The 20,336-nt window shown below is 41.9% G+C and overlaps 1 protein-coding gene across 1 annotated transcript in view; it reads left to right on the plus strand.

The window, feature by feature from the left end:
- LHFPL6 (LHFPL tetraspan subfamily member 6) overlaps window positions 1-18,856 on the plus strand; it is a 351,003-nt gene extending 332,147 nt beyond the window's left edge. Inside the window, exon 4 of the mRNA XM_086935061.1 lies at window positions 17,831-18,856. Within this exon, the coding sequence (XP_086791187.1) occupies window positions 17,831-17,949 (119 nt within the window). The 3' untranslated portion in view covers window positions 17,950-18,856. The remainder of the gene's footprint in view (window positions 1-17,830) is intronic.
- Window positions 18,857-20,336: the final 1,480 nt, after the last annotated feature.

Consider the following 20,336-nt stretch of genomic DNA (forward strand, 5'->3'; position numbering starts at 1 on the left):
TCAACCTTTCATAAAGCTGAAAGCTGAGAGCCAGCCTTAAACGGTTTTTTCTAATCTCCTATCTGAGGCGCTATTGTAAGCACAAGTGCAAATACCCCAGGAAGAATACTATTTGCTATGGTTGAGCGGATGTTAGCCGTGCGTACTTCTGTTAAAGACTGCAGCATAGCATAGGAGAAGTGTGGCTCAATGGTTAGAGCAGGCAGACCTCGATGCAGAGCTCTAGCCCGGGACCAGGGTTTGATTCCTGCCCGGCGGGTCTCGGGCTCATTAATTCCTCTGACCGGATATTCTCGCCTCGGTGCCTATTCTGATCATGGGTCCCACGCTGCAACTATGGCCAATAGCTTGCTTAGTCTCCACAACGACCCCCACAACGCGAGGGATGCCTGGTCCGCACCATGGGGGTGCCCAGGAGTGGACACTTCACAGGGAAAGCCAGGAAGGGTTCCCTTGCGGTATTTGTACAAGTGCTGGGAAACCCACTGCGGGTAGCTGTGCGCTATACAAGTACAAAAAAACATTTACATAGCTGAAGGTAGTACAAGGAGATGCCTTTTACTCTGCCTACAATTTTTACTCCTCTTTTCTGTCTGTACAGTGGGTGTCCTAAATATTTCTGAAAATCGAACGGGCCTAGAATTCCTCCAAATAAACTATTCAGTTGTGTTAAGAAGACATTTCACTCTTCTGCTGATTTGCCCCTCCCATGGTCTTCAAAACATTGTCTGCCATCCCCTCCTGTTATTTTTAATAAAAAGGACGAACAATATGAGGTGGTATCAAAGTGCATCACCAGGGACATTTTAAGGATTTTAGGGGCCCTGGGTAAAACGTATTTTGGGGGGTTCCTGTTTGGAGCAGCTTTTAATTTATAATTAAATGACAGGTCTTTTATGCCCTCTTTGGCGAGTTCACAACAGAGTGCACAGGCTCACTTGTCCAAATTCTAAATGTCTTTCCATCTAATATTGAGGGACGGTGAGATGTGTTTTCAATATTGTTACCCAGCAGCAGCTCACAAATATTACTGCAAATAATCTCTGTGACCGCCTCCCATTTCTCATATGTCTGGTCCTGTTTTGATCTAAAAGAAACTTTTTTATGTATGCTGCATAAAACATAAACGCAACATTTCTCTTACTGTGTGTAATAGACGATCACAAATCACACATATTACAAATAAATTAAAGAAAAACGGTATTTAAAATCTGTTTAAGAATCACTCAAGGTGAATAGGGTGTGACTCTCTGCAGAACACATCATGCTCTATCAGGGGCCCCTGAAAGACTGTGGCCCTGGGCAGAGCCCACTTCTTAAAACGTCCCTGACAATCCTGATGTCACATCAAATGTGTGGCTCAATGGTTAGAGCGGCAGACTCTGATGCAGAGGTCTAGCCCGGGACCAGCGTTCAATTCCCCGTCTCGGTGCGTCTTGGGCTAAAAAATTCCACGGACCTGATAATTCTTGCCTCGGTGCCTATTCCAATCATGGAGTCCCACTCTGCAACTCTGGGCAATAGCTTGCTTAATCTCCACAACGGCCCCCACAACGCTAAGGATGCCTGGCCTCCACCTTGGGGGTGCCCAGGAGTGGACGCCTCACAGAGAAAGCCAGGATGGGTTCCACAGCGGTATTCGTACAAGCGCCATGAGACCCTTGCGGGTGAGTAGTGCGCTATACAAGTATCAATTTACTCTCTGTCCTCAGAAGCCTCTCATCTCTCAGAGCCTCCAGTTTTCTACCCCTTAGCTTTTCTCGTACCTCAGAGGACCCTTGTTAGCAGTCTTAAGTCTTCCACCCTGGAAATAACAAAGAAGCATGATTGTTACTTTAATCCTTTCCTGAACCTTCTTGTTATTTCATAGCTATGATCATCAATGCAACATTCCAAGAAAGGATGTGATCATCCTACCTTCACTGCGAAGCAAGCAGCGATCACCCACCGGTTACCCAGTCTTGACACCTGTGAACGCAGCGGTTATCAACCCACTGCTGCAGACCTCCCAACCATTAGCACGTTATTACAGAAGGTTATCATATCGTCCTCAGGCCCACCAGGGCCTCCATATCCAGCTAGAACCATTGCAGTCTTGAATCGGTCCAGGCAATTAGATGGAGACAATGTTCCTCGAGGCTGAGGCTATACGCCATGTTGGACCTTTACACATCTCCAACAGAGTGATAATTCACGGCTGATTCATGAACTTAGAAACCACAGATATGGTCTTAGGCATCACCTTGACCAGTTTAAATCGTTCTTAAATCAATTATGTCTGTGAAAAAGGGGTTTTGTAATGAGAACGCAACGAGGCAAGTAAAGCACTTCTTCATTCACCCTCTCTCAGGTTCTCTCTGACGGGAATGCTCCACACAACCTCAACTGTCTAAACTGTCAGCATGTTCCACTGCAGGATGTGGTATGAGAGACTTGGAACGGATTGGCTCAGAATATAACACATCTCCTAATTATAAGGGAACAGCAACTTTGCATGACATTATAAACATCAAACCAAACAATAGTCCTTCTCTCAGCACAGGGTATTACAATCTATTAGTACAAGGGTCTCTTACAAATTTGGCTATTGTCTGTGGTATTTCCTTGTATAACTTCCCTTAGACAAACATGTTGCCAGGGCATTTTACCAGTCTGTCTTTGCACCACAGCTGACCATAGTCCATTGCCACAATTTTATGTTTAACTATGGCAATACATATAGGTTTGGAAAATGTGCGTTGTCCTCCATCCTGAAGCATAGGCCTTCTAACCAAAACAATATTGCCTTTCTTCAAACCTTGCTCGTATCACCCGATCTTTCTTATCATACCCTTGTACGTTTGTTGATGCTTTATAGTTTTGCTTTTGTTAACTGTTTTATCCACATTAACAGGATCATCTCCTCCCAACCAACCCGGCACAGTGTAGAGCAAGGTGACCTATCTCTAAGCAAGACAAAAGGTGGAAAACGTGTATCAAGGTTGAGCGCAGTGTGGAAGGCCCATAACATATCATGGATAGCTATGCCAACCAGAAGACCATTTACTCAATCAAATTGAATACAATCTTTTATCCTCCTATTGGTTTCCTCAAGCAAACCATTCGTCCAAGGATAATACAAGTCAGTGTTCTGGTGAAAAATAGAACCTCCTTTATAGCATGTGAGGTACATTGAACTCCATTATCCATGACCAATACAAAGGGGACATCCTTAGAGGAAAACTCTCAAAGAAAACCAATTAGTATCTCCATTTTGGTATTGTTACCATTTTAGTCCTTATCCAATGTGAATGATAGTCAACCAGTACAAATATGAACCAAATGGAACACCTTTCTTTTTAATGGGTGCATAATGTCAAATGCTAAATTGTCCTTTGATTCTGCTATGACTTGAACTGGAGCTAGACCTGCACTGTGGTTTAATTTAGATTTGTCACCAGACGCACAACTTTTACAATCTTTCACTTTAGTTTCTATTATGGTGTCCATTTTAGGGGACCAATAGTTGTATCTTAGTCTTGATTTAGTCAGGTATCTGCCTAGGTGCCATTTGGGTCCCAGATCTATAAATCTATAATCTTATTTCTTAACTCTGTGGAAAGGATAAGCTTGTCCTTCCTTGAAACAGTATCTCCAAAAATGTTAAGTACGTTCCTGACTTAAAAATAGCTTTTCCATTCTTCGCTAAGTATACTCCACTTGGGAGGACAACCTTGGACTAACAACTTTTTGAGCTGATTTAGAATGGTGTCTTTTGTGGTAAATTCTTTCCATTCATCAACAAATATAGCTGTGTTAGTTACCTTAAGAACAGGATATTCACTTAACTCATAGTTGTCTTACAATTTCAAAGGTGCTCTTGATATGAAGTCTGCTGCTAAATTACGTCCACCTGGGCCTACTCAACACTAAAACAAAACCTTGTAAAACAATAATCTTTTTGGAAATACAGGAAATATTGTTTTCCGCTCCCTTCATTGTGAACATGTAGGTTAATGGCTTATGATGTGTGTAATCTATGAATTTTACACCCCACATGAAAAATTCGAAATGACAAATAGCCCCAAAACAGGCTAGTGCCTCATTTTCGACAATCCAAAAAGATCCTTTCAGTTTAGAAAGGGTTAGTGGGGCGAACACAACAATTTTTACATCCATTCCACTGTTTGAGATATGGCTGCACTTAAACCTTAATTGGAGCGTGTGTACTCCATGAGAAATCAAGATTATACTTGTTTGGATTAATATCCGTTCTTTCAAATCGTCAAACAAAGGACAGGGCTACTTCAAGTTGCAGTGTGACATCTTTATTATTTTATAGTGAGACATGGACAGCCGACACGTGTTTCGCCCCCTATTGGCGAGTTGCGCCGGGGCTTTCTCAAGGCTGTAAGGAAAGATAGATGAGTTATTTTAGGATGTAGCGAGATAGCAGTTGACCCCAAGAAAGAAGAAAAGAAATCACCTAGAGTGAGAAGTAATTGATATATTTTATGATGTCTCGGCATCAGAGCTCTCTTATACGTTATGCATTATATGGATCGTGAAACCAAGGCAGCTCACCATCAACTGACCTTGCGCTGCAGATCGAAAGCCATTTCTACTAGAAGAGGATGTAGAACAGTGTTTGAGATGCCGGACCTTTCTCATGTTGAAGGCAATACCACTGGGCTCTCAAGTGTCCCTAATACTCATCTAACGTTTTGACAAGTGGCTTCCAACACCTAGGGCCAGATGTAGGAAGGCTATTACCGGTCAGTACGGCCGAAATTAACGAATTTCGGACGTTCCCGACCGGTAATAGGCTTTTCTGATGGAGGGGCCGAAATTAACGATTTGGTAATTTACTGAATCGGTAATTTAAGGAATCGGTAAATTACCGATTTCTTATATACCGATTCAGTAAATTACCGAATTCCTAATGTAGGGAGCACTTAAATGAGTACTCATCCCATGTTGGGATTCGTTATTTACCACCAACTTCAAGTTGGGGGTAAATAACGAAAACACAGCAAAAAGCAGTTTTATGCAAATTGCTTCAGTGCCATGTTGCAGACATACACGCCCTTAGGACATGTATGTCTGCAACATGTGCACCCATACACAATTTAGGGGTGCAACAGGGTGTCAAAGTGACACCCTGCCACCCTTCAATGTTTTCCCCTTTTTACCGACTCGGTATTTACCGATTCGGTAATTGACATTCATTCCTATGGGCCTCCAGGCCCATAGGAATGAATGGCAATCACCGATTCGGTAAATACCGATTCGGTAAATAGCGAATCTTAACGATTCGGTAATTTTTACCGAATGATTTGCTACATAGCATTTACCGATTCGAAAATACCTCAATTGGTAAAATTCGGTATTTTCAAATCGGTAAATGCTATTTACCTACATCTGGCCCTTATAGAACATCCTCTGGCTCGTTCTACCCGCCTGCAAGAGGAAGAGAGGGCAGAAACAGCAATACATTTGCAAGAGAGTTCAGGGGAATTACCTGATGCACCTTTTTTATTCATTTCAGATCCTTTCTGGTCCTTTTTACCTTGCCTGGTTTAGGTCTCCTTTTTATCCAATAGCCACATTGTCCTGCATTTACTTGCACTAATGTAAACTTCTTGAAACCCAGACCAACAGGCAATAACTTGAAATATCAAGTTCCTCTCTCTTTATTTTTACTCATTTCAGGGCTATTTTTCCCAAACCATCCCAATTTTTAAATTCAACCTAGATGGGCAGCTCACTTCTCTAAGACTTTTTAATTCCTATCTTGGTTATAAAACTATTGTTATTCAGAAATGGCACCCAGTGCATGACTATCTCCTGCATACCCTTTCCTGAATCTTAAAAAACGATTGAGCCAAAGACGGTAAAAGGTAAAATGAGATCTCACCCATGATAAACGTCTCATGGTCGGTTAATCTAGATCTCAGAAGAAATTTAGTGGGGAACATATCCTTGAACACATATTTCTCGTCTATATTTTCATTTCCATGGGTCGCTGTAGAATCGACTTCCACTCATATTGAGACGAAAAGGGGCAATCTAGCATTCCCAAGGCTTTCTAAGACTTGCGTCATCCCATGCTATGAGCTATTATCAACATGGTGTGCCGAAGAAGGTTTAACAGTGCTAGAGGGCACCTTGTGGTGTGAACACACCCTGGGGGACTACGTCAAAATAATATATCAACAAAAAATAACATGGTTGTATGACAGAACTAAAATGGTAGGTCTCAACAGGGTGCTCATAGTGGTCTGTTCGCCTGTTCCTTGTTCGAGATGTGGGGGCATATTACCAAGCAATAGCGATAATTATCGCTATTGCTTGGTTAGAGACAATAATGTACCGCTGAGCTGCGGCGATTTTTATCGCAGATAAACCTTGGTATTACCAAGGTTTACCGCAAATGCGATAAAAATCGGCCGCAATGCATGAATATCCCTGAAAAGTCAGCGATAGTCATGCATTACCGAGCTAATGCTCTTAGCCATGTTATCCACCTCCCACTGGATAACATGGCTAAGAACTGCTCAGGGCAGGTGTTAGCTTTTGGACATATTCGCGCTTAGCGCGAATATCTCCAAAAGTTGGTAATAGGAGATAGCGATGTTAGCGACTGTTTCCAGTCGCTAACATCTTGGCACGCCCACTTTGCATTTCATAGGGATAAATATCACTGACATGCAAAGTGGGGCCCAAGATGGTCGCTATCTCCTACTAGCTGTGGATAACTGGTGTTAGCGACAGCTAGGTAATAGGGAGATAATTTTATCTCTGCTTTCTTGGCTTTTAAAGCCAAAAAAGCGGAGATAACCCCCCCTTGATAATATGCCCCGTGATTTCTGGGGGCAGCTCGTAAAGCTGCCCTTATTGTTATAGCTTCTATTTTCCCTAACATGAGAGTGTAGATAACAACCTAGGCCAGTGCATTGATGCAAAATGCTCAATTATAGTCAAAGCTGATGAAGCAGGGAGTTACATTAGCAAGAGGAAACCGGTGTAAATTCCCACCCACCCTTACAATAAGGCGATGTTCTTAGCCAGAGCGGCTTGAGAGTTCAACACAAAGCATCCTTTGTGTGCAGCCACTTATTTGGGCAGGGATACCTGAAACGCCATGGTGCTGCTTTTGTTACTATACTTTGCACGTTGGCTCTGAGCGCCTGACATATTAGTGTAACGCGTCGTTCTTTCTGCTGAATGCAGCCTCCCGGGTGAAATAACTTTGCAGGTGGGTTTGAGTTATCTTGCGCTGTTCATTCTCTCCTGTGGTCAGCATTTCTTTAGAAAGCACAGTTAGATTTCAGAGACGATTCATTCTCTCCGGATAGAAGGAAAAAAGAGAGGTGTCTTATTAGTCTAAGTTTGCTATTCACTCTCGATCACTCAATGCCGTAGCAATAAAAAGACCGGATTTATGTCTTTTTACCTTATCTTTCTATCTAACCAAAAATAAAGATTCCACAATATAAATTTAAAGTAAGTGTTCAGCGAATATAGGACAACATCTTTGTCTATTACTATCTAACTGTAAAGAGATATGCTGTAAAATGTCACTGTAAAATATATTCGGAAACTCAAAATTTGGCAAATACACGTATTTACAGTTAAACTGCCTTGTAATAATGCCCTGGGCAGCACCCACAGAACATACACATTATTCGATTAGTATTTCTCTTTGGTAAGCAAGCAGCGGTCACTATTTTAGAATTTAGAGGAAGATGAAGTGCTTTTCCAATTCCATTGTTGGATTGACCAGGAGGGCAGCACCGTTCTTTCCACCATCCCACAGCTGCAAACGGGAAAGAATTGCTGCAGAAACCCCCCACGTGGCACCCTGTGGAAGTGCAGTGGAAAAGGTAGAGGAGAGTGTGGGGTCTGGCAGCCCTGGGGCAGTCTGTGCGTAAAATCCGCACTGCGCCACAGAGGTAGATCACACGGCATTGCTGTAACAATTAGTTTTAATAACACCCGATGACGTAAAGTCCCTTCCTGAACAAAAGTGAAACAATGGAGCGGCTTCGAAGCTGTTGATAGGTGTATGTAAATTAGACAGCTCAGATTTGGAAGGGTAGGTCCATTACACGTTACATAGATCTAATGGACGCAAGCTTCCAATAGCCAACCCACATATGTTAGAGACTTGTTGTAATGTACTAATTACCCAATGCAGTCTCCTTACAGTGGTCCTCTGCCTTGCTGCTCAGCCTATGATGAGGTCATATAGAATGTTGGGTGGGTTTGTACGGAAGGGAGAATCAGTGGGTGTGGAAGGGCTGAGCAGCGAGGAGGCTGCTCCTGTTGGGGCACCTTTATGGATCAGAGCATCTTCCTGTAACCTAGAACCGGTGATGTAACTTCAAGAATAAATCTACTACCTTTACCTACAAGACTTGCCTGCGCATTATCTTCATTTTAACACTGGCGACGATCTGAAGAACTTACATGGGCTACCTTGAATGGACTGGTACCTAAGAAACAGAAGAAGCGCATTTATAAGAAGCAAGTCCTGAAAACACACCAGTGACCAAAAGACTGGTCGGCCCCATCGTGGACGTGCCAGTGCCTGCTGAACTTGGGTGAGTGTTTCCCCAAATGAGTAACTAGACGAACAGAAGTTCCTGGCACTCCTACAACTTCCTGATGGTGTCACTCATCACCTGTGAACGGTCAGCCCTGACCTGGGCCTGCCAATTCCTGTTAGGCTTTCCCTTTTCCTCACTGCCTGCTGTTAAACCCTGTCCAAAAGATAGAATTTGTGTTTTACTTTACTTTGTGGCAGTTTAACTTCATTTTGAAAGACTTGTGGGTCCTAGCGTGTGCACTATATCCAAACGTTCTTCACTCTGCCTCTTGAGAGTGCACATAACATTTGTGAGGATGTACTAAGGGCCTACACATGATCGACAACGAACAGTTCAAGTGTTCGTTCTGGCAACCTATTCCAGTAGTAGTGACTTTAGTGGCAGTCAGTTCTGGAAGCGTTTGGAAGCCAGGACCAGTATGTCACTGTTGTGGTTTTTTTGTGTGACCCAAGACAGGTTGGACATTTTTTTTGTCTGTTATTGGTGGAGTCTGCTGAGACATTCATACTATGCAATGATCAACTGCCATGTTGTTGTTCAAAACACGGAGGCACAAGTTAAAAACAGAGCGCGCACAACCTTACCTAAAGTTCTTCTCTGTCGACATAGATTCCTTGCCTGTCTTTGAACACCGCATGCACTGACGTGACGTGAACCTTCCGGCATAACGTGCGCTACCTGCCGCCATCTTGTGGTGGGCAGCCGCATCTTCCCTACTCCTTAATGAATCCTGTTTGTTGCTGCCAACCACGCTGTTTTTCTTTCTTTGCCGCAATAAAGAACGAACAATGCTTTGGTAACTCACAGCGCTGATGTCATTGGCAGTGCTGCTACTTGACGTGATTTGACGTGCAAGGACGACGGACTTTGCTTTGACAACCTATTTGCACTCCGACATGGAAGATGGTGGATCTGCGTGCGGCAAGGCAGGACATAATTGCTTGTCACCAATGTGGTTCAGAGGGAACGCAATCCAGACTACACGTGGAGGGAGCTATCTCTGTTGATTGAACTGGACGACGCGAGTTCTTTGGGTCATGAGTGTCAAACTATTGGTTTAAAGGAGAAACCTATCCATCGAATATTACTGCTCCTGTTAAAGATGATAGCGCAATGAGGTCAGAAGTGGACTCATTACAGTGCTATGTGCCATCTGTCATCTCGAGTGAGATCTCGCTCACTCGTGGCAACATAACACATTGTTGATTTCGACTGTTCAATACTATGCATATTTCTAAATGGTGTTGGATGTGTGCTATGCTCAATTTTGGTTCCATGGTTGCTGTGTATCTAGATGAGGAGGTGTGTAGGGTGTGGGACTGTGACTGCCCCACTTTTGGCTTCATAAGGAGGTGTGTGGAGGTTGTAGCCTGAGTGTGTTTGCTGCAATTCACTGTCCAAGATGGAAGCGAAGACACTCTCTTTTCCCTCACTTGCAGCAATTAGTTCTAGGAGGCACTTAATAGGACCTGTATGACTGACTTTCATTTTCCCTTGTGTTATGACTGTGCGCATGCTAAGTTTTTCTGAATAATTCCATGTTTTGGCCAATATGTCTTAGGTTCAATGATACCCTGGATTGTCATGGGTTTAAGGATACCCATAGTTTGTTGCGAGAGTGTCATGGGTTTAAGGATACCCAGGATTTGCCTTTGGTTTAAATATACCTATAGAGTGTCTTGAGTGTGTTTCGGGTTTAAAGTTACCCTGGATTTACTGTGGGTTTAAAGTTACTCTGGATTTACCGTGGGTTTAAGGTTACCCTGGATTTGCTTTGGTTTAAGTTATACCCTGGATTTACTTCAGGTTTAAAGATACACTGGATTTGCTTTGGGTTAAGTTATACCCTGGATTTACTTTTGGTTTATAGATACCATATTAGTTTTTAGAGTGTTTTGGGATTATAATTACCCTGTGTTGGTATAGGTGGAGTCTTATTCCTCTTCTTTGAGGTAGACCTGTCCTGTCATTAGTATGGGCAGTTGAAGGTTGTAGATCCCTGTTTTGCTGCAGTGTTGTGGCGCAATGGGTACTCCGTGTGATAAGTTGGATTTTTATCTGCAATGTGTAGTGTGAGTTATGGTGGATAGCAACCACTGTTTTTTTTTTTTTTTTAAGAATGTATCTTTTTATCTTCCATTCTTTGTTGTCTATGATCATCATCAGGAAGAAGGATGTGTTATAATGTTTTGTTGTTAATGCATCCTCCTTTGCTGATATGTGCATCTTATCACCTTCAGTCCTTTTGAATGTTTTCATTCATTATAAGGGGGAGATGTGTTGTAATGTACTAATTACCCAATGCACTCTCATTTCAGTGGTCCTCTGCCTTGCTGCTCAGCCTATGATGAGGCCATATAGAATGTTGAGTGAGTTTGTACGGAAGAGAGTATCAGTTATCAGTTGGTGTGGAAGGGCTGAGCTGCGTAGATGCTGCTCCTGTTGGGTACTTTTATGGATCAGAACATCTTCCTGTAACCTAGAACCTGTGATGTAACTTCAAGAATAAATCTACTACCTTTACCTACAAGACTTGCCTGCGCATTATCTTCGTTTTAACAAGACTCAAGCAATTAACAGGAAAGCTATCTCTTTGGTCACACAGATGTTATAGGACACAGACATTTTTCAGGAGATCGAATCTTCATGCAGTACAGATATTTCCAGCTGTGACCTTAGTAAATAGATAAACCCTTGTGGTTCCACGAACCTGGCATGTCTTGCAGGTAGTGATGGTTAGTTAACTTGTAAAGTGTTGAGGCACTAACATCTGCCTTGAGAATGAGCATTTGAGTATGAAGTTAAAGAGCATGCCAAATAGCAAACTGTACATTATTATTTTCACCTAAATTGACTAAATGTTCTGGGTTTCTGAAGGAGCAGTAATGAAGTATTTGAGATATTTTGTGGAGTGACAGGCAAGCCTTAACCCACCCAAGGGTTATTTGTATTTTGTATTGGGTTTTCTAAACCACTCATACACGTGAAGGCACCTTGCACTAAGTAGAAGCTACAAGAGAGAGAGTACTGTCAAATGATTCATCGAGTAGAGAAGAGCCACATTTTTATGCTTTTTTCAACTTCAGCAGTGTGTTTTCCTGTTGAGTGGTTATCAGGAGTCAGTGCTTCCTTCTACTGCAAAAACTCTACCTCCTATTTTCCATTATTGCCAATTTCGGTATATGTACCAGGCTTCAATCTGCATATCTGATGGTGCAGACTGGGCGATACCATTGAAAGCAATTAGAAAGGGATTTGACCTGATTACTATACATGGTGTAGGCACAAGGACTTAAAATTCACACCCTGTTTAGCAGGGAGCCACTGTAGACTTCTCAACGCTTCTCAAAACTTCTCAAAGGTGATCTTATTTTGACAGTCTTTGAATCATTCTCGCTGCAGCATTTTGAATTAGCTTGCAAGGAGATCCAAGTATAAAGCGTTGCAGTAGTCAATCCATCAGAAATTATAGCATTCATAATCATTACTTTATGTGAAAAGTAGAACAGTTAGAGCCTTCTCTTGAGAGTACGAAGGTGGAAAAACAGGCACAGTTCTTTACCTGAGGGCCTACTTGTGTCAAAGTTACAAATTCTGGAGGCCGAAAGGGCAGTGCCAAAAAGGTGTTTGTTCAAACAAATGGGGCTAGTATCTGTGTCTTGGCTCAATTTGAGATTTGGTTGGTTACTGCTCATCCAATTCTCTTCCTGTTGTAAGCAGGAAAACAGATTGCTAGCTCTGGCATTTAGATAATGAAATAGCTTAAAGAGTATTTGCATGTAGTCGGCATACATACAAACGTACAGCCAGATCATTTGATTAAATATTCCAGTGGAAGGACATACAGAATAAATAATAGTGAGGACAAGATCAGCATCTCTGGTACTCCATTATTGATTGGTAGAGAGCGCGAGGTAAAAGAAAATAGTGCTAATGTCTGTGTATACAAGGTTAGGGAGTCCTAAAGGTAGGCTAACAGGGTTTCCTGGACACCAAGACCATTCTAACGAGTTATCACTGTCTGGTGGTTTACAGTGTCAAATGCCGCAGATAAGTCCAATACCATGAGGGTTTCAAATGCCACAGACTAGTCCAATAATATGAGTTATCGGGGTTTACCCTCCCCAAGGAAGCTTTTAAAAACGGGCGACACAATGGTGACATTTTCAGGACAATTTAATGGAAAATGGGGAAAAAAAACTTTGTTGGAAAGTTTTAAAAAATATGATTGTTCAGTTTCACATCAGCCATAGCAGTAAGTGCCCGCTAGTAGCAAACAGCAAAATCAGGCCAAAGCATCTTGAAATCTGTATGAATTATCCTAAAATGGTGAGATGTAAATAAAATTAAATATGCATCAGAAAAGTTATAATTGTTTTATTAAACATCTTGCTTGTATCTGTAAATACAGATATTTCATTGTGAATATGAACGTTGATTTTGGATAAATAGGCTCAGTCCTCTCCCACTTAAACAACTGTATTTTTCTGAACTGATAAAGTTACAGTTTTAGTAAATACGTTTGCTTGGTGAAAATGGCAAGATTCTTCAATCACATGTACTACTACCACACCTGCCTATTTATAACCATCATCCAACTGCTGTAATTTCCATCTAATGGCAAAGGTTTTCACAATGATAGTACTGGGGATGACCAGATTGATGATTAAAATAATCACAATAAGTTGATGGTGCCACCCCTATGCGAGTTCTACCATCATAAAATATAAAGCTACTGTTATATCAAGGGTGTCAACAATATGTCAAATGTATGCCCTTGTCATGCCAAGCTTAATGAGAATGCCACCATCAATGTCTTCTTCTCAGGAGGCACCAGCATGAAGCCAGGGATAACCACTAAAATACAAAGTATGCCTACAAGGTCAGGGATGGGCTACCTTTATGCCAGGGACAGCCCGAAAGCTGCTAAGAATATCCACCATGTGTCATGGATGGGTCAGTGGTATGCCAGGGGTAATGAGTGTGTTGCCAACAATACCCACTAAGTCAAGAACAGGTGACTATTATGCTGGAGACAGCCAGAATGTTTCTAGGATTGCCCTCTATGTCAGGAATGGGACATTGTTACGCCAACGATATCTAGAATTATTTCAATCATGCCCACTAAGCCAAAGATGAGCCACCACTATTTCAGGGACAGAACTATGTCAAAGATGGACCACCACTATTTCAGGTACTGAACTATGTCAATGAGGTGCCAAGGCTATATATATTATTACCAAATATGTCCACCATGGCAAGGATGTGCCAGCATTATCTCAGGAGTTAAGCCACTGTTGTGCCAGGGAGAGACAAATTGTTACCCCATCTCTCAGGATGTATTCATTTATACATGCACACACATGTGCACACATATTCAGTCTCACAGGGCCGACATGCCCATTTGTGAGGGTGAATTTTGAGCAGTACCTTATGATCAGAAGTGTCAAAGTCCACCAAGAGGACGATGAGCGCTAGGAGGCAGGAATTTCCTCTGTCTGCCACCCATAGGACATCACTGATGACTTGTAGAGTTGCGATTTTAATCCTGAAATGAGTGCGGAAGACTAGCTGGTATACTCGCACTAAGGGGCAGATTTACAAGCCCCTTGCAACACTTTTACGCCACCTTTGCGTCACTTTTGTGATGTAGTGGCGGCGTAAACAATGCGCCACATTGCAACTTATTTACAACGTGACGCATCTAGGCAGATGCGTCACGTTGTAAAGCCCTACGCCACATGAAATCTGCGTCAGGTTTCATGTGGGCGTTCTGTCGCAGGGTGGGCGTTCCCTCTCAGGAAAGCCCCGTAAAACTGACACAGTGAAATCTACAAGATTTCACCGAGTCAGTTTTACGACACTGCTGCGTCAAATCCTTATGCCTGCTTGAAGCAGGCGTAAGGAGTGACGCACCACGTTGAGTATGGGTGGCCCCTGTGCATTGCAGGAGTTGCGTCGAGCTTGCGACGCGACTCCAGCAACGCGCCGCCCATACGCCACAAGATGCGTCACGCATTTTCCCTTCCTTGCACCATGGTGCGCCGCATTGTAAATGCAAACAAAACAGGTGATGGACAGAATGTGGATCAATGTCACACATTCACCCCAGTCCAAAGATCTGGGCCCAAATCCATCGTTTTTTTGCACTCCACACCACCCTGGGTTAGACAATGGCGATATGCAAATCAGCTCTGACCCTGTGCCCCATTGTAAATGCGGCGCATCTGTGGTGGCGGAAAGAGGGGATTGCATGGCGCATCTGCTCTGGCGCATCCCTGCGGATTTGCAGAGATGCGCCAGCACATGTAAATATGCCCGTAAGTTGTTTAGGACCATATGCTTTTGAAGTTGCTGTGCTTCTCTGGTATCAAGGACCTTGTCCAACATCAAATGTAAGATTGAGACAGCCATAAAATGCCTAAAAACGATAAGTAATGGACATCTGACCAACTCTGTCCGGTCTCTTTCACTGTAATACCTGAAAATCCCCTTACTGTATTTCTTGAAACCCTCCCTCCTTTGGATTGCATCTTGATAGTATTAGTGCTATATAAACAGTATATAAAATAAAGTAAACGAATCTTTTTCAGAGCATTGAACTTGAGCTTGTCCATGAGTGATGAGATGTTTTATAAGTAAGACAATATTTATTTAAAACCTTCTTTTCAGCAGAATTGAACTGTGAATTATAGTGTAGCACGCACAAACAGGGCTCAAGCTTTTCATCTTTATAGCTAGATTGAGTACAGATAGGCACTTTATTTTTCTTAATTCTGAAATAAAAGAAAGAGTGGGTTTGAGCCTTGCTGTAACTGTAGGACGTACCCAATGGAAGAAATGCCTTGCTCTGTAACCAACATTGTTCAATCAACTAGTTATTATTCTCGTGTGGTGGATATTTTTGGTTTTTGGTGTGCTGTATAAACTTTTACATTGAAGGCAAAGAAGGATCTGTATATTCACTACATTGCCCATGATAATTTGAGCTTATCACCGTGCCCCAACTTGTAAATAAAACGTAAGACACCAGCAGAGGTCGAATCGGGTGGGAACATTTAGGACATTATCCTTATGCTTTATGTTTGAAATTCAAACTATGCATTTACCTTTTATGAGAAAAACAATTCTTTCAAATGTCAATTTTTGTTGTTGTTGCTGTTTTTGAAGCATCGGCTCATTCTGCTGCCTCCCCTTACTAGCAAAGGAGGGTATTGCCAGTGTCTGAGGATAGCTGAGATGTTATGAGCAGCAGTGCTTGCTTTCATCTGAAGCAGACTGTGGAGAAACAGCTCATGATCACCGACCTCTCTATCCAGGGGCAAAAAGAGAGTATTTAAAAGGTTTGTGTAAGTCTGAAGCTTGGGAGGACCAGTGCGGTTTCCAAGGTGCTTTGAGCGTGATGCAGGCAGGGCTTTTTGGGTTTAGCCTTGAACTGTAAACGAGCATGGAAGACTTAGAGAACGGGAGGTGTGGAAGTGTAGCAGGAGCTCGGGGAGGAGAGGTACTGGTGTTCTTAGTTATGGTACAGAAGGTACCAGGTACATTTTATGTATTTTGTGGCTGACCTAAAGCACATTTTTTCCCCCTTATGTTCCTTGTACATGTTAGCTACTGACATGAAGAAAGGATACACGTGGCATATAAAACATTAAAGTGTAGCTGTGTGGAGAGCCTGCATTTTTTTTGTGGAAGCACACAACATCTGCTCTATCAAACATGTGCTCCTGCCTCCCCACATGTGGGTGGAGCCAAAGCCTCTCTCTTGGTATACTCACATAATTGGTGACAGCTGTACTGTCAAGCCAGACCACAAAAACCTGTACCACTGAATACCATGGCACACCCTAGTCTCCCTCTATTGCCAGAAAAGTATTTTGTTGAATCCTGTGACGTAAGCAGTAGCTTAATGTGTCTTCTTCCCTTGGTCTCACACAAAGACTGCTAAACATGCCTATTGCTCTGTGTGCTACAGCATGGAAATCCAAATAGACAACATTCATCTCCATTCCATTATTTAGGTCCTAAATTGTACAGTCTTAAGAAATCAGCTAGGTATCTTCAACATTTCCCTTCACTGTGGCATCAAGAAATTCTACCATATATTCCCTCATAGCTTTTTCTGCACTATCTCCACATCTGGCAGAAGCTTGCAATGCTATGATTCCCCCTATCTTCTTTTACGTGATATTGAACTGCATTAACTCAGCTTTTGTCCCCTGGCATATCACATTTCTCCCGATCGTCTTAGTGCTACTAATATCTCATCAATCAATCTTCAGTCATATCACAGAGTGTTCCCCCCAATGTTTCCGTCGCTGCATTTAGGTTCCCAATGAAATGATTTCTCTTAATGCATAACTTCAATAATTTGACACTGGGAAGGATATGAGATCATGCAAACTCCATCATAGTCTTACACAAATGAAATTACCCTTCTCGGGTAAGTCTGTTTAGCATTCATAGGGTAACTTTCTTTTCTGGCAACCTAGCCTCTCAATGTGGAGCAAAAGCTTAACAAGTGGATACGGCCATGCCACCATTGCAGAGCAGTAGAGGACAGTGGTGCATATGAGCACCTTTTGACCCCAGACTCAGCAGTAGTAGTAGTAGAGGCAACTCAAAGCACTACCCCCATTAAAAAGGCAGGATATCATCTTCTCGAATAAAGAGAGCTGTAGCTCACAGTAATGGATTTAGTACACCACCATAAACAATATCCTACAGATAGTACTTCCCTTAGAAGTGTGGCTGGTCTACATGTGACAGAACAACAATGAGAAAGGAGAAAGCAAATGTATGAGTTGCTCTCTTACTACCATGGAGTAATGAACTGAGATAGGACAGTGCTCCGATGATCGATGAAGGGCCTATGCTGACGGACTGGGACTTTGATTTTAGGACTTTATGATTTCAAAAGAGTTCGAGTTTCCAGTGCACTTCCACTTGATTGCAATACATTCAAGTCTGTACATATAAAGAACATATCATGGCAAGACTACTATGTCAAAAATCGCTGAAGACCATACAAACATGGCAGAATTGTTTTCAAGTGACATAAGCAAAAGAGCTCCTAAACTTAAAAAAAATGTATATTAATATAAGTTTTGCTTTCTTTGCAAATTGTTACTGAGAAAAGGTGCTGTTGAAATGTAAACTGTATACAATAAAATATAATTGAAAAAGTAAATATTTTGTAGGCTGACTTTTACATTCACAACGTTTTTGGTTTGTTTCAGGTACTTGCAAAATTGGCTGGGCTTACTACTGCACTGGAGGAGGAGCTGCGGCAGCAATGCTGATCTGCACCTGGCTGGCGTGTTTCTCAGGAAAGAAACAAAAGCAGTACCCATACTGAAGGACCACAAGGCATAGTCGAAGAGACTTATTTTCAAATGGACTCTAAGAGACTATGACTGCGATCTCAAAGACAGCCCTTTGCTCCTGTCTCTCAGAGTTAGTTTGAGGTGGGATTGTCTCCACACTGAGGGTGGGAGCATGGGTAGCCAGCAATGATGGACCAAAACATCATCCTCAGTGGGAGAGGAAGTCCAAACCAACAGATCATTGCTGGTCCTCAGCAGAGAAATATCTCTGCAAATGGGAGCAGCTAAAAGGAATAAGTCAATGAGATGATTACGGGCCTTACCTTAGGATTCTCAGTTAGGCATGATTCTAGCCGTTACCCATACACGGTACACTTCTGAAAGTAAGCACACATAATCACATACCCATGAAAATGGCACAGAATGACTACAGTAAAAATACATTCATGCATTTTTTTAGTTTAACATTTTATTTTGCTCAAGCGTCAGTGTTATTACTTTCTGAAGCCTTTATCAATAAATGGACCAACAGGCCACCGTAACAGTATTTTGTATACAGTGTCTATGTAATTTCTTTCCAAGCATTCTCAAGCATTTATTCACGTATTCACTATGCTAATTCAGAATGATTTTCTGCATTATTAAAAAGAATGCAATATTGTCCTTGGAAAATATATAGCTGTTACCTCTGTAACTCTTAATGCAATAACTTGGTTCTCTCTCCAGAACGTCAGTGCCAGTGTGATAATATTGAATGCTGTGGGTTTCTTAAGAGGAGACGGGACCTGTTCCAGGTGAAGAACTAGTGGCCTACTTTAACTATTATAGTTGTATTACTCTGTATTATTTTTTATTTCAATACTCATTTTTGTTGCAGCAAAATGATATTTTATGTTTGTAATTGAAAAACACTGTAAATAAACGTTTTGTTGGAGTTTTCTTGGGTTTGTTGGACTTGACTCTGTTTTGCCACTTCTAAAACCATGTATTGACTTAAAAGTTTACCAAAAAATCAATATGTACTAAATGCAACACTCATTCTTAAATCATAAAAATAAGTGAGATCAAGTTTAAAAATTAGCTAGTGAGTCACACTACTCAAATTATTTTTGAGAATTTTCACAAACTGCTAAACGTAACAGAGTAAAGTTATGTCAAATTAAAATGTTTAGGTTAACTAAGAACAGAGTACAGCAGCTCACACATCTCTTATTCTCTGTTCCGTAAGAGCACATTTAAGCTATAGCTCCAAAGAATAATAATTAGATGGGCAGAAAATATGACATGCATATACAATTTTTGGATCAGTGAAACATAGCTATAAAGACATATGGAGCCTGTTGTGCCAGTCAACTGCTCCTCTCAAATCAAGCTCAAGTGACCCGATTCCTGTCAAGTATGACATTTAGTTAATGTTTGATTCGACTACTTACTGCCACATTCATGCCCATTTTCACTCTTCCGTCTGTATCTGAGAGTACATTTGAGTTGACCCACAGGAGCTTAATTCCATCAGATTTTAATTGGCTCTTTGTTTACATTTGTTACATTGATCCATCTGCTTGGTCGCCGCAAGGCCCTAGTTCAAACATGTTTGTCCTGCTCATGTTTTTCTAGAGCCCACATCAAATGTATCCAAAAATAATAGTGATTCTGTCTTCCAAAGTGAAATTCTGCCACATCTGCCCAACATCCTGTCTCACTGTAAATGTAGGTGTTGAATTGATGCAAATGGGGTCTAACAGAACTAAATAACTCTTAACAGCTATAGATCAATACATGTTCTGTAACCCCGCCATACAGTGACACACTGCGATGGACTTCATATTTCCTTAAGAAATGCTGGTAGGCTGATAATGTCCTCATTTTCTTCCACTCCGACCAAGTGTTCTTGTTCCACTCATATTTCTGTCCACATACAGCTTCCACAACTCAACCCACTAAGACGAAACAGGACCTAAAGATTGCCAGAGGCATCAGAGCTCTTTCCATTGGCAAACTTCCATAATCATGCTAACTGTTGTTAACCGAGCCCTAAGTAAGTAAAGGTACGTTAAATGTTTCCAAAGGGCAACGAATGCTGAGGTGTCTTGTCGCTGAAGGAAACACGTACTTCATCTAGGATAGAGGGAAAAATGTTACTTTTTACTGGGGGGGAGCCAAGTTTTTAGCAGCTTCCTAAAAGATCTGTTAGATTGCAATCTGATTGGGGTAGGCAGGGCATTCCAAAGATTTGCTGCAAGGCAGGATAGGCTTCGACGCCCCCACCCTCCCACTGAGCCCTTCTAATCTTAGAAATGTGGACAAAACCAGCATTGGCAGACCTTAGGTCCCACAGCTGGATGTATCGGGCAAAGTGTACAGCACCTTATTATGCACCAAGCGTGGTGCCTCAAATGTAATCCTTTCCTGGACAGGC

Source organism: Lissotriton vulgaris, chromosome 8, assembly GCF_964263255.1.
Source record: "Lissotriton vulgaris chromosome 8, aLisVul1.2, whole genome shotgun sequence".
NCBI lineage: Eukaryota > Metazoa > Chordata > Amphibia > Caudata > Salamandridae > Lissotriton > Lissotriton vulgaris.